Below are 16,326 nucleotides of genomic sequence, written 5' to 3' on the forward strand. Positions count from 1 at the left end.
TTGCAATCAACATATCTACGGCAGACCGTTCACATCTGTTGTAAATGGAAAATGGTCTCCAGTTAACGTCTCTTGTTATGAATGTTACCTCGGTTCCCTGAGTTGAAGGGAACGAGACATTGCGTCACTAAGCTGGGGAGTGTCTTTCTTATACAAATTCCTCACCTTACAGAGAAATGTACCCTTTTGAAACCATAATCGGTCACTTTTGTGATTGCGAAGAGCAATGATTAATGTGCAAAAGTGACAATTAATACATGTTAAGGGTCTTTCACATGACACGCATCAGCACTGCAGAATACATTGAAGTCTATGAAGTGACATTACACCAAAGTGTTTTTCACACACACGTTTTTGCTTCATCAATAGTCTTTGAGAGCACTAAGCAACAAGAAATATTTAAAAAATCTCCATATTTGTGAAGGGACATTTGAATGTCTAATAATTCCTTTTAATTAAATATTACCTTATCGTTTACGAATATCAGAGACCCATTAAACTAATTTAAATTCACCGAGTAAAACGCTTCGACCTAAACATAAACAAGTCATTTTACTTTCTGATATCAAAACAATTGCAAGCTTTTTTTCTCTCTTCCAAATACATATTTTCAATGTTTATTGTGCACACCTCACACTTTTTTACATAGCAAAATCGTAAAACCCTCTGTGAGGTTTTCTGCAACTCGTGTCACGTGGAGGGCGATGCGGCGCTTGACGCTGGGTTCAGCCTCCAGAACCAAATTAAAACTGCCACGAGAAGTCGTCTGGCTGAGGCAAAGACGCAAAATCTAATGACAGTTGCGTCAGCATCAGTCTCCCTTGACGCATTTGATTACGCACAGGCGAGCACGTTTAAGTCAATGCGTACCAGGAGAAGGTTTGAGTTGTCGATTGAGTTCTGTTCAGTTCATATTTTACGTGTTTTTTTGTTGTTGTTTTTTTTCCATATTTTAATCGTATTTGTTTTCTTAATATTGCGTTGTTCATGTGTCGTGTTTTAGTGGTCTCCGTGTCACTGCAGTAAAAAACATTCATCGGCTTCGTGTCTCTGTTGTTCATCTGTTGTCTTCATAAATAAATAAATGGATAATCTACTATAGCCTATGTTAGTCCTGTAAATTAATGATTAAAAATGAAAATGTGAATGAAAATAAAAGTTATTAAATGTCTTATTATAATTAAAATATGAAAAATAAAATGACGGGTAATAGATTATGGAACTTAACGACCCTCTCCGTCAAAATGACGGACGATGAGAAAGTCTAACGCAATTTTTTTTTTTATGAGTAGACGAATTTCAAACTTTACAAGTAAAAAAGCTACTAAGACGTATAGTGGTGTGCCATATACTTTTTAAGACGTAAAAAGTGTGCCGTGGCAGAAAAAAGGTTGGGAAACACTGTTTTAAACCCTGTCTAAAGTCAAGTTATTTTTTATTTTTTTATAGCTTCAGAGATCTATATTTTGTATAAATTAAATCAACATAAAACTTTGATTCACACCCATTTATAATATCTCTACAACAGAAGATAATATAACGTGAAACAATGTTTGCTTGTTTACGTTTTTCAAAATTTTCTTTAATTATTTTAGCCAGTAGTCTACTTCGTTAAATGTGTTTATAAACGGCAAAAAAAAAAAAAAAAAAAAATATGGAAATTTGATAAAAATAAATAAATAAAATGTCAATAAAATATAACACACCAATAGATGGCAGCATTACTTAATCAATTTACTCGAGGCTCAAGTTCAATTTCTATCCGTATACTTCTTTGTAATTAAATATTTAAATTAAATATACATTTGTTTACATGTACTTAAATGTATTCATACTTAATGTATTATTATTATTACTATTAATAAAAACACCAGGCCAATATTAATTTCACTACTACAAAGAATGCACAACTACAAAATATAATATAATACAATACTTAACTGATAAACGTACAACTATGGTACAGATAGTAACAAACTTGATATACATATATTATTATTCAAATTTAAATGTGAATGCCAAGCTAGTGAAATGTTGAGCAGTATTGTGTTACTTCCTTGCCTCCCACTGCATTTGTGATTCACTTTTCACAAGCTCACATGCTGTCTGACTGGCTGGTTGAGATAAAATGTTGTTTCATCATGAATATTGAACCAAGGGTTGATAAAATACACAGAGGGATAGGCATTGCTGATTTTTTTTTATGACATGTATCACACTGTAGCTACCACTTGAGTGAAGCAGAGTGTGTATAGGAGGAAGAGGGTGAAACAAAGAAAAAAAAAAAAAACATTGTCACCACTGTTATACTTCTATAACTAGACCATATTCTTCTCTGTTCATACAACCCCAATTCTGAAATGTTGGGACAGTATGAAAAATGCTAATAAAAACAAAAAAGAGGGATTTGTAAATTTTATTTACACTTTGCTATATTGTAATTGAAATACACTATACACTGTGAATTTCATTGTTTTTTGAAAATGTACAGTAATTTCAAATAAAACTATTGTAACACACTCCAAAAAAGTTGAGACGGGCAATTTAACACTAATAACAATTTGACAAGTTAAACAAGTGAGGCAAACGTGTCATAGAACTGTATACTGTATAAGGAGCCTCCAAAAACAGCCTAGTCCTTCAAGAGCAAGGATCATTAGAGACTTTTCAGCAAATAATCCAGCACTTCAAAGAAAAATGTTTCTCAAAGACAAATTGGGCATTTCACCCTGTACATTGCACAATATAGTTAAAAGATTCAAGGAATCTTGTCAAATCTCGGTGCGTAAAGGACAAGACAAAAAACACTTTTGAATGCATTTGATCTCGGATCCCTCAGACGTCACTGTCTTAAAAAACATCATTCATCTGTAATGGATATCATGAACATGGGCTTGGGATTACTTTAGTAAACCTTTGTTAGTTAACACCACTCGCCACTGTATCCACAGATGCTAGTTAAGACATGCAAAGCAGAAGCCCTACATCAACACTGTCCAGAAGAGCTGCCGACTTCTCTGGGCTCGGCATCTCATCTGAGATGGAAAGTAGAACAGTGGAACTGTGTTTTTTGGTCTGAAGAGTCACATTTCCAAATCTTTTTGAAAAACAAAGCCATTGTGTTATCCGGACGAAAGAGGAAAAGGGCCATCCAAGCTGTTATTAGTGTCAGGTCCAAAATCCAGTGTCTGTATGGGCCAGGGGTGTGTCAGTACCCATTGCGTGGGTTACTTGCACATCTGTGAGAACACCATGAATGCAGACAGAAGTACAATTTTGGGGGGTATTTAAACTGTTGAATTTTGTTTCCACCCACACAGCTTTTAATAAGCATGCAATAAGTTCAACACAGCACAGACCACTTTAATATGTGGCTTAGGGTCTCTAAGCAGTAATAGCCGAGGAACTGCTTTGAGATCAATTTTCCATTCCCAAAATCAACCTAGAATGTAGACACAAAGCTAGGGTCATGGTAAAACATTTTTAATATGCATGATCCTACTACATCTAATTCTAAGGCATCTAAATCTGCACTCTCACACTTGTGACCCAGGTCTTAGGTTGGGGACTAAAGGTGAAATTTAAATGTTCCTCACTATTTTACCCAATGAACTGACTCATAGAATCCTTAGGTGGGTACTGTACCCATGGTACATGTACCTCCAGTCCAACTTTTCATATTAAAATACAAAAAATTTAGCAATGAGTAACAGGTACAAGTAGATCTATAATATGCAAACAAGTGCAAACTAAATATGAGAGGCAGCCCTATGAAGGACATGGATTAAGCACTTAGACCAAACAGTGCATTCCACTCTAAAAATAAAAATGACTCATCATTTAAGTTAAAGGGATAGTTCACCCCAAAATTAAAATGCTCTCTTTATTTACTCAACCTCATGCCATCCCAGATGTGTGTGATTTTCTTTCTGAACAAACATTATCATTTTTTTTCTTTTATTATATCCCCTTTTCTCCCAATTTGGAATGCCCAATTCCCACTATTTAGTAGGTCCTCATGGTGGCACGGTTACTCACCTCAATCCGGGTGGTGGAGGACAAGTCACAGAGACAGTCAATCTGCGCATTTTATTTACATTTACATTTATGCATTTGGCAGACGCTTTTACCCAAAGCGACTTACAGAGCCCTTATTACAGGGACAATCCCCCCAGAGCAACCTGGAGTTAAGTGCCTTGCTCAAGGACACAATGGTGGTGGCTTTGGGGTTAGAACCAACGATCTTCTGATTAACAGTTGTGTGCCCACTACGCCGCCGCCACCACCACTCAGCACTTTTATCACATGGCGCATTGTGTGTGATACCACGGAGACTCATGCATGCTACCCTCCGCAACTTACCACGCACCCCATTGAGAGCGAGAACCACTTAATCGGGACCACGAGGAGGTTACCCCATGTGACTCTACCCTCCATAGCAACCAAGCCAATTTGGTTGCTTATAGGCTGGAGTCACTCAGCACACCTTGGATTTGAAATCGTGACTCCAGGGGTGGTAGTTAGTGTCAATACTTGCAGAGCTACCCCATAAGACTCCAGTTGTTTAATCCATGTCTTCGGAAGAGATATTATAGGTGTGGGTGAGAAACAGATCAATATTTAAGTCCACTATATACTTTCTACTATAAATTCTCCTCCCAGCTCAGTAGTTTGCAATATGCTTATATGCATCTGAATGCAAATAATCAAAACAAAAGAAGAGTTTGATATGAAAGTGGAGATTTATAGTAAAATAAAATGACTTAAATATTGTTCTGTTTCTCACCTATATTTATCATATCTCTTCTAAAGACATGGTTTAAAACACTGGGGTTGTCTGGATTACTTCTATTCTGCCTTTAGGTGCTTTGTGGAGCTTAAAAGATCAAACCACCATTTACGTGCATTGAATGGATCTACAGAGCTGAGATATTCTTCTAAAAATCTCCATTTGTGTTTAGAAGAAAGAATGTCATACACATCTGGGATGGCATGAGGGTGAGTAAATCGTGAGAGAATTGTCCTTTTTGGGTAAATTATCCCTTTAATAGGACTCCTTAGATTTGCACATATGCATAGAGATTCAAATATATTTTGGTAAATGAATGCTTATAATAGTTAAGAATAAACTATTGATGTACAGCCCTGTTCATACAAAATAAATTAGCAGCAATACCTTGAGTGAAAACTTTGCTGCACCTGTGCCAAGAGTTTCCACAGACAACATGAATATGCACAATTTCATTTTGCATGTTCAAAAAAAGAACATGCAAAATGGTAATAATTACAAGAGAAAAGTGTTTCTTTTTTTTCAAACGTCATGCTTTGCCAGTGGTTAGGGTTGAGGGAGTAGGTGGGAGGAAGGAGAAACAGACGCTGGTGTTGCGGGTTGGCTTCCTTTAACGCGCGAGAAGGCAGATAAATCAGCACAAGCGTCGCGTGTCGAAGCTCAGGATCATCAATATGAAAACAGACCATGACATTTCGATTTGTTTCATCCAAACGTCCAAACTAGATTGATTTTTTAATGAATTACCGTCGAGGCGCTTGTGTAGCAAACGTTTGCCAAGCGGAAGTTCGCGCGGTAGGAAATAAGAAAAAAGTCGACAAGACTGAAAATCACCACTTTATTGTTTATTTGCTTCGAAGCGTGATAGTATTTAAAAAAAAATGGACACTCACGTTAAGGAGGGACAACTCTATGTCCAACACCAGAAGTTTGGGAAGGTAAGAGACGCTTACGTTGAGTTTGTCTCATATGGTAGTGGAATGTGTCTTGTGTGTGATTAAAATGTCAGTTATCCAGCGCATGAGAACAATTTGGCATCAGTGAATGCGCTTAAATGCCCACATCCAAATAATCCCACGATATACATAGTTATAGTACAAAGGTGACCCACAATATTCACCAAAAAGCGCGATGAAGTCTGACTAAATGAAGTCAGACATGTACATTTATTAAAGTTTATTTTTTTATGATTTATATAATTTTACAGGTTATTTTTTTCCATAAGCAGTGTATTAAGTCTCCGTTTAAACATTTCTACTCAGCGTAACAAGGAGTGACTCTTATCTTTATTACTCTCCTGAGACACGAGATAGTCACATGAACGAGTAGATACACAACTTTATATTTTAACTTTAATCAGGGGTATTCGGTGCCTTCCAGCACAGAACTGTTGAAATCGATTTAATATCAACCAGCTTTTCTTCACTTTTATGGGAGATATCTAACCACTAACATAGATCCATCTATGGATAAAGTCAGCTGTTTCTCTGCAATTAATTTCCACTCTTAACTGTGCACAATTTGGCATCAGTAAATGCACTTAAATGCCCACATCCAAAGTGGGAAATGCGTTATGTTTGATTTCTCTATAAGTGAAACATATTTAAGTATAAGTGGTACTTAATTTTTATAATTCTTTTGACGTTCAAATTAGTCATATGTCTTCTGTAGTGGTGTAGTGTCTGAAAATGTGAATTTATTAAGGACCCTGTAGTAATGTTCACGTTAACATGTTATCTTGTATTACCATCTATAGCCTACATAAGAACTGATGGTTATTTTGTTTTATTTGTGTACTATATGTTCTTTTTTTGTGTATAATAAAATAGTTTTCCTTCTTAGAAATATAAATGGAATGTATTTGATATCATGAGTAAAGGCACCATCGACAACAGTAAAGGGCAAAAAAAAAAAAAAAAATTAAGAAAAAAGAAGCCATTTGTTATAATTACAGGACACAGTTGTAGGGTATCTGCGAAGAGCATCAAAAACTTGCAATAACATGCAGTATTTTCACAAAGATTATTTGCATAAGTTAAATTTAAATGTATACACTGGCAGCCAAACTACTTCAAAGATTTATCATCAAAAAATCCTTCACCTGCAGCAATGACAGCTTTGCATATCATTGGCATTCTAGCTGTCAGTTTGTCCAGATACTCAGGTGACATTTCACCCCACGCTTCCTGTTGCACTTGCCATAGATTTGGCTTGTCGGGCACTTCTCACACACCTGTCTACGTAGCTGATCCCACAAAAGCTCAATCAGGTTAAGATCCATAACACTCTTTTCCAATTATCTGTTGTCCAATGTCTGTGTTTCTTTGCCAACACTAACCTTTTCGTTTTCTGTTTCAAAAGTGTATTTTTCTTTGCAATTCTTCCCATAAGTTCTGCACCCCTGAGTCTTGTCTTTACTGTTGTACATGAAACCGGTTTTGAGTGGGTAGAATTCAATGAATCTGTCAGCTGAGGACATGTGAGTGGGTATGTCTCAAACTAGAGACTCTGATGTACTTATCCTCTTGTTTAGTTGTACATCTGGCATTCCACATCTCTTTCTGTCATTGTTGGAGCCAGTTGTTCTTTGTCTTTGAAGACTTTAGTGTACACCTTTGTATGAAATCTTAATTTTTTTTGCAATTATAAGCATTGTATAGCCTTCATTCCTCAAAACAATGATTGACTGAGTTTCTAGAGAAAGCTTTTTTTTTTTTACCTAATATTGACCATAACCCTCTGGGGTCTGAGGGTGTTTTGGGCCCTGGAGAAGTTTTGACATGCCTTGACATTTGTGCTTTTTTTCAGTTGCTTAAAAATACATTAATGGCTAAAGTCTGATAACACTGTATTCAACACAAACTGGGCTACAATAATATGTGAGGAACATGTGTGTACATGTTTGTATTTTTGAGAAAATAACGTTTATGCATGGTTTTTGAAAAAACAAAATTTGTAAGTCATTGAAATAAGGCCATATAACACATACTTAACATTTGTCCACAAGCCTTTTGAGAACTGGATCTTGTAGCCTAGAGTTTTTGCTACAAAATGATGTGAAAACCATCCTGATCACTCAGTCATACAAAACAATATAGTAATTGAACTTTTGTAAGACGCTTTTAGTGTTAGAAAGGTCATATACAAGGAGGCATGAATGATAATGAATATTGAGGTAATTCACACCCGAGGAGACAAAAGACTCTCCCCTGGGCCTATCAATGAGGAATGTGACAGACTTAATGATCAAAAGTTTTAAGTTAAAAGAAGTAATCTGACTATAGATTTTCTTTACATAAAGACTTTACTTAATTTTAGACCTACACTACCGTTTAAAATAAGTCTCTTCTGCTCACCAAGACTGTATTTATTTGATCCAAAGTAAAAAACATTGTGTGAACTCATTTTACAATTTAAAAGAACAGTTTTCTATTTTAATATATTGTAAAATGCAATTTGTGATCAAAGCTAAATTTTCAGCATCATTACTGCAGTCTTCAGTGTCACATGATCCTTCAGAAATCATTATAAGATGCTGATTTTCTAATATGGGCATATTTAAAGTGCATTTGACTCATTTAACCTGAAAACATATTTGCAAGCACAAGTTTTGTTGATGATAATGAGGCAGCATAAACACTTGTTAAAATATAATCTAAACATTCATATTAGTTTTATATCATATTACATATCATATTTATATCATACAGCATATCATTTAAATGCCTGCTTTAGCCAAAACAGCATTTGCATGTAACTAAAACTTGCTTATTAGGACATATTTCAAATTTCAATACTCTGAATCCTGGCTGGGAAGTCTGGAAACAGTCCCACTAGTAAAATATGTACATGTTTATATAAAATAGCTTGTCAGCTAATGAAAACTAAATGACTTACTCGTCCGAAATTGTATCCTCGGCTGGACCAAGTCTCTCTTCAAAATACAAACGTTCATCGGAGTCCCGCTCTCAAACGCGCAGAAAAATTAACAAAATTGTTGTTTTTAAGACAAAGTCTGGGGCGTTTACCATTTCCATTGATCGCCTCCGCACATTAGCGTATGAATAGCACCCTCTGCCCGTGGGTGTGATCACATTAGGGATAATTAGCTGAGCCAGGAGAAACTGTACATCGCTTTGTTTCATACAGATTACATTGCAGGAGAATATTTGTTTTACATTTGAATTGTTTTATTTAAAAGTAGACATTGTAAGCTTTCTTTAGACATATGTTTCATGTTTTTGTGATAAGTATTCGCGGAGATTCAGTTAATTTCTGTGACGTGTTTCAGATATATGCTCGCAAACCCAGAGACTGCTTAAAGCTCACCCTTTTATTTTCTTTATTTTACAAAAGCACAAGGTTTTGTTGTTATTGTGGGTGTACACAAATAAAAGTAGACCCTTTATAGTCTCTAAAGATGTCTTACACTTATTTGTATGCCCCAAAATGGCGGAGTATTTTAAGTTGTTTCCGCTGTAATGACGAAAAAAATTCAGCAGGACACACCGGCGCATCTGTCGACCCGGGACATGCCAGTCTATTGCATACTTTGGCAACAAAAAAAATTATAATTATGATGGTGCTGTTTTTGACATCAGTAATGTCCTTTGTGATCAGTTGATCACCACTTTGGTTAATTAAAGTACCAATTTCCTTCCGAAACAGCAAAATATGTACATTATTCCAAACTATATATATATATACACTACTGGTCTAAATTTTTGAAACACTTGACTGAAATGTTTCTCATGATCTTAAAAATCTTTTTATCTGAGGGTGTATGCTTAAATGTTTGAAATGAGTTTGTAGACAAAAATATAATTGCACCACCATATTAATTTATTTAATTCTAAAACTAAAATGTAATCAAAAAAAAAAAGTTTTTGAAATTGATGACTTGGACAAAGTAATAAAGAAAAAGCAGCCAATAAGTGCCCAACATAGATGGGAACTCCTTCAATACGGTTTAAAAAGCATCCCAGTGTGATACCTCAAGAAGTTGGTTGAGAAAATGTCAAGAGTACATGTCTGCAAATTCTAGGCAAAGGATGGCTACTTTGAAGATGCTAAAATATAACACACTTTTGATTTATTTTGGATTTTGTTTAGTCAAAATATAATTCCCGTAGTTCCATTTGTTATTCCATAGTTTTGATGACTTACTATTATTCTGAAATGTGAAGAAGAAGAAAAAAAGATTTTTTTATATATATTACTGAAGACCACTACTGGTCTTCAGTCAGACTTGTGCTGGTTAAAAAAAATAAATATCATGCTTATTTTTGAATCATGTGGCTAGGCTTGTCATTAGTTCATTTTTCACTTCCTCAGTCTGTCTTTGTGAAACTTCTTTGTGATATGGAAGTAAGCTAATTATGGGTGCATAGCTATATCTTTAGACCCAAGCAACAACAGAGATTCATATTTGATATGGAGTTCAGTGCTGCCATTCAGTCATGTAAGATTTACTCCAACCCTCTTGCCGAAATGCAATGTTAATACCTCAGTGAAGCAAGGAGTTTTGAAGTTGATAGTCATTGTTGTTATTGTGATGCCTGAATCATACAGGATAAAACTGCATACATAAGACATGATGGTTTAATAGATTAATAGTGCTGCACATTCAACATAATGGAAACGGATCAAAATGAGGACAGTTGTTTGTGCAGAAATGTTTTGTTCTGCACAAGCATAGACTTTAAAGGTTAGTTTACCCCCAAAATTAAAATTCTCTAATAATTTACTCATCCTCATGTTGTTTCTTCCATGGAACAAAAAAGGAGATGTTGGGCAGAATGAAAGCCCCATTGACCTTGTAGTTTAATTCTATGAAAAATAGATGTAACACGTCGTTTTCTCCCTTGGTTCGGTTCATTTAGGCATATATGAACACTGCAATTGCTCTTGGATTCGCACCAAAACAGAGTTCGTTGCCAAACAAACTCTGGAGCGGGTTTCTTGTGGTGAGAATGTAATTCAACCCAACGGACCAAAGAATATGCCTATAAAAACCGAGCATACCTGATGGATCTGCAGAGAAGTCAGCTTTACGCTGTAATGAATTAAAAACCTTTTTCAGGTCACTGTATTTTAAAGATAATTTTGTGAAAATACAAATAACTTTGCAGATATTTATTGTAAAGCATTTAAACAATGTTTTCCATGCTTGTTCAATGAACCATAAATAAGTAATGAACATGCACCTGTGGAACAGTCATTAAGACACTAACAGCTTACAGACTTTAGGCAATTCAGGTCACAGTTCTAAAACTTAGGACACTAAAGAGACCTTTCTACTTTGAAAAACACCAAATGAAAGATGCCCAGGGTCCCTGCTCATCTGCGTGAACGTGCCTTAGACATGCTGCATGGAGGCAGGAAGAACAGCTGATCGTCCTCTCAGTGGCAGACAACATGTAACAACACCTGCACAGGATCGGTATATCCGAATATCAAACCTGCAGGACAGGCACAGGATGGCAACAATTGCCTGAGTTACACCAGGAATGCACAATCCCTCCATCAGTGATCAGACTGTCTGCAATAGGCTGAGAGAGGCTGGACAGAGGGCTTTTAGGCCTGTTGTAAGGCAGGTCCTTACCAGACATCACTGGCAACAATGTCGCCTATGGACACAAACCCACCTTCTCTGGACCAAACAGGACTGGCAAAAAGTGCTCTTCACTGATGAGTCGTGGTTTTATCTCACCAGGGGTGATGGACGAACTCGCCTTTATCGTCAAAGGAATGAGCGTTACACTGTGGCCTGTACTTTGGAGCGGGATCGATTTAGAGGTGGAGGGTCCGCCATGATCTGGGGCGGTGTGACACAGTCTCATTGGACTGAGCTGTTGTCATTGCAGGCAATCTCAACGCTGTTTTACAGGGAAGACATCCTCCTCTCTCATGTGGTACCCTTCCTGCAGGCTCATCCTGACATGACCCTCCAGCATGACAATGCCACCAGCCACACTGCTCGTTCTGTGCGTTATTTCCTGCAAGACAGGAATGTCAGTGTTTTGCCATGGCCAGCGAAGAGCCCGGATCTCATTGGCTTTTTTGTGTGGTAGTCAAATCAGTTTGGATGATACTGCTGGAGGCAAGAACAGTGCAACATGTCACTTATACAACTAGGTTTGTGACACACTGTGAAAACAGTTGAGGGATCTGAAACAAAAGGAAGGACAGGAAAAATGACACGCATGACACATTTGGAAAATAAAGGCTTCTTTTCCCTCCATGTGTAGAAAGTCCACTAAATGTTAAACAATACCAAAACTAATTTGTAACTGTACTGCACATATTGTAATTTGACTGGAGTTACTTTGCCTATGCATGTTAGTCTAGCGCTGTTTTCAGAAGCTTTCTTTCAAAGTCAACAGATGAGTTTGTTCATTAGTGGAATTTCTGACATGTTGCAATTTCATACTAAAGCATATGACTGCTAATGCACATTTTCAGAGTTCTAGAGATAAATGGAAACTCTCCATTGTTTAAAACATATCTTCTGCTGGATATGCGTGTTTTTATGAGACATGATGTGATATATCAAGACAATCTCTGTCTCTGCTAAACAGTTGGCCTCATTAAAAAATTGGTCTTTGCTCCTACATAAACTACAGCTGAAAAAACTTTATAGTTATTGACCAGTATTCAGTGTTCAATAAATAACCCAAGACCGACCTTTTTTAAATGCTTTGCTTGTGAAATGTAACTTGGAGACTGCTCATTTAAGGCATATACACTCACCTAAAGGATTATTAGGAACACCTGTTCAATTTCTCATTAATGCAATTATCTAATCAACCAATCACATGGCAGTTGCTTCAATGCTTTTAGGGGTGTGGTCCTGGTCAAGACAATCTCCTGAACTCCAAATTGAATGTCAGAATGGGAAAGAAAGGTGATTTAAGCAATTTTGATTGTTGCATGGCATGGTTGTTGGTGCCAGACGGAACGGTCTGAGTATTTCACAATCTGCTCAGTTACTGGGATTTTCACGCACAACCATTTCTAGGGTTTACAAAGAATGGTGTGAAAAGGGAAAAACATCCAGTATGCGGCAGTCCTGTGGGCGAAAATGCCTTGTTGATGCTAGAGGTCAGAGGAGAATGGGCCGACTGATTCAAGCTGATAGAAGAGCAACTTTGCCTGAAATAACCACTCGTTACAACCGAGGTATGCAGCAAAGCATTTGTGAAGCCACAACACGCACAACCTTGAGGCGGATGGGCTACAACAGCAGAAGACCCCACCGGGTACCACTCATCTCCACTACAAATAGGAAAAAGAGGCTACAATTTGCAAGAGCTCACCAAAATTGGACAGTTGAAGACTGGAAAAATGTTGCCTGGTCTGATGAGTCTCGATTTCTGTTGAGAGATTCAGATGGTAGAGTCAAAATTTGGCGTAAACAGAATGAGAACATGGATCCGTCATGCCTTGTTACCACTGTGCAGGCTGGTGGTGGTGGTGTAATGGTGTGGGGGATGTTTTCTTGGCACACTTTAGGCCCCTTAGTGCCAATTGGGCATCGTTTAAATGCCACGGCCTACCTGAGCATTGTTTCTGACCATGTCCATCCCTTTATGGCCACCATGTACCCATCCTCTGATGGCTACTTCCAGCAGGATAATGCACCATGTCACAAAGCTCGAATCATTTCAAATTGGTTTCTTGAACATGACAATGAGTTCACTGTACTAAAATGGCCCCCACAGTCACAAGATCTCAACCAAATAGAGCATCTTTGGGATGTGGTGGAACGGGAGCTTTGTGCCCTGGATGTGCATCCCACAAATCTCCATCAACTGCAAGATGCTATCCTATCAATATGGGCCAACATTTCTAAAGAATGTTTTCAGCACCTTGTTGAATCAATGCCACATAGAATTAAGGCAGTTCTGAAGGCGAAAGGGGGTCAAACACAGTATTAGTATGGTGTTCCTAATAATCCTTTAGGTGAGTGTACAATATAATACACTAGCAGTGGCAAATTCTCAGGGCCAGCAAAGCCTTCTCTGCTGGCTTAACATGCCAAATAAAGAAATATTTTTCATCCTTTCGTTCTCAATCAATTTCATTCTCAATCTCAATTTGCTTTCCACTCTTAATTAATCTACAAACAAATACAGAAAAACAAAAAGTTTATCCAGTCAGAATGTATTCCTTGATGCTTACAAGCAAAGTGTGATAACTGTTTCACAAATCGAATGCCCAAAGCTGAAGCAGCATGTGAGACTGAGCTCCACCCCCTCAGGCCTTCAGAATTTACACATAATCCCTCAACAGTAAAAATGAATGAGCAACTAATGTCAGATTGTCAGATTCATCAGCCAATCAGATTGATTTACTTGTTCTTGGTGGGTGTGTCCTTTAGGATATGTCCCCGTCGAGGCCTTTTAGCTGACCTTGAGTGACGCAATCACATTTTAAGTGATGTACATAATTTGAAAGTGAAAAGCACAAGATCTTGCTGACAATTTGATAATTGTCATTACTGCCATTATCACCATTGAGAAAGAGATCCTTATGGATTTAAAAACCTGAGATGTTCTTCATGACTGTGTGATTGCTTTATTAAACAGGAAAGTATGGCTGATTTTCACTTCAAGTAAATTGGTGAAAGTGCTGTTTGAACTGTTATAGCAACATCAGTAGTTTTCTAAATAGTAGTTTTCTCTCAAGCAGCATGTTTAAATCATGCTGCTTGAGAATTCAGTGTCCGATCAAGTTTTGAAAAGAAGTGCTGCGTTCCTTTCAATTCGGAAAGTCCGATTTTACAACTTCCTATTAGGAAAAGTGCAATTGAATGCATCTTGAAGTCAGAATAACAACTTGTAGGCTCATGCAGAAATTCTCAACACTGATTTAGCCGAGATGCAGGTGCATGATGTTACACAAACAAACATGTCGACACTCAGGGAGATATACAAAGTAAGTGATAAACATTCACTTTATAAAGTAATATCGATAAATGAGTTTGTTTCCACATTACATGATAATAAAGATTGTTTAACAAACGCCTGCAGAAACTGCTATATAAAACATTATAATCTGTTTTGATAATCGTACGCCTAAAGCACAAATGCTAGCGCTGCAGCATTGTTTGGCTGGGTTACTAGGAGACATCTCTAATAAGAGTCGAACCCCTGCTAAGCTAACAGGAGTGTTGCAGTTCTGAATATCGGGGAATGGAATGCATCTATGGTCGGAGATATCAAGTTGGAATATCCCTCATCCAACATAAATGGAACGCAGCATAACCGTGTACCCTGATTAAACTAAATTTATTGCAAGCAACATTTAAATTACAAATATTATTCCATGGTATTATAGACCTCCTTGGTAGATTCATATGAAGAATTATGATTTTGAATGTCTGTTCGGGAGACGTTCATTTCACAATCAGTCACGCTGCAATTAAAATTAGGCTTGCTTGAGCATTAAGTGTCGTTTCAAGTTCTGGCTTTTGTGCGTGGACGTTGTGTGTGGACGTGTTTTTAAAATGTCAGTTGGTATTATTAGTTAGCTGCGACATGATGCCCAAAGGCATAGGGTGTCTTATTCATTGTGAAACTGTGTTTCATTCTTAATATCATGAATCACATTGAAGACCTAGACTTTAAATGCACAGCCCACCACTGTACACTAGCAACATACAGGTATAATTAAACTAAAAACATACTATATGCACATATTTTATGTTGACTGTTGCATGTCAGTTCTCTGAATGTCTGCTTTATTGCAGAGACGCTCAAAATGGAAAGTTGTTTCCCCCCCATGCACTGTATATGTTTTGTCTGACTGTGTGTTTGATGGGTTGACATGACTGTCTTGCTCTTCTTTACTGTGGTCTGTGAAAGTACTTGTAAAGTGGGATGGCAAAAGCTAACTTTGTGGAAGTAAATGTGTTATCTCTGAGCTTGTCATCTAGCATTAGCCATTTGCACACATTTCTTTTTTACTTTTGTATGTTTCAAGTTGTAAATTATACTATAATACTTTAGGCTACCCTTACATTGCAGCAATTGAACCACAATGGGAGGTGATCAAATGCTCAAATGTTTGCATCATATATGTTGGCCTACTTTAGAATGGGAATGCAGATTTAACATTTTGTTAACAGCAACATTTGCTGAGTGAACGGCTCATTGACATTTTGATGCCCGTGTTGGGAATAATGTTAAAGTTTTATTTATGAAAATATGGATTATTGAATTTAAGTTACTTATTCATCCACATCTTCCTGCAACACTGTCAGTGACTACACTATGATTGAGTCACTGGTCTGTGCAGTTTGAATGCATTTACATCCATATCATAGTATTTAATAACTGCAAGCAATAGGAGCTGACCTTTTAGGAAATGTTATATTTTTAATAATTGTTAGATTTTTAGGCTAAACGCCCTGGGTATCATTTACTGCTAGCGTATTTTCATATATGCAATACATTTGTTAAACATACCATAAGTTTAAGCACTTATGTACACGCACACAAGCGGACAAACACATTGCTTCTGATAAGATTTGG

General features: G+C 37.0%; 1 protein-coding gene across 1 annotated transcript in view; it reads left to right on the top strand.

Moving 5' to 3' along the window:
* The first annotated feature begins 5,366 nt into the window (after positions 1 to 5,366).
* Positions 5,367 to 16,326, top strand: part of LOC127647697 (docking protein 1-like) — a 36,197-nt gene continuing 25,237 nt past the window's right edge. Inside the window, exon 1 of the mRNA XM_052132121.1 lies at positions 5,367 to 5,727. Coding sequence (XP_051988081.1) covers positions 5,671 to 5,727 — 57 coding nt within the window. The 5' untranslated portion in view covers positions 5,367 to 5,670. The remainder of the gene's footprint in view (positions 5,728 to 16,326) is intronic.

Source organism: Xyrauchen texanus, chromosome 1 (genome assembly GCF_025860055.1).
Source record: "Xyrauchen texanus isolate HMW12.3.18 chromosome 1, RBS_HiC_50CHRs, whole genome shotgun sequence".
NCBI classification, from domain to species: domain Eukaryota; kingdom Metazoa; phylum Chordata; class Actinopteri; order Cypriniformes; family Catostomidae; genus Xyrauchen; species Xyrauchen texanus.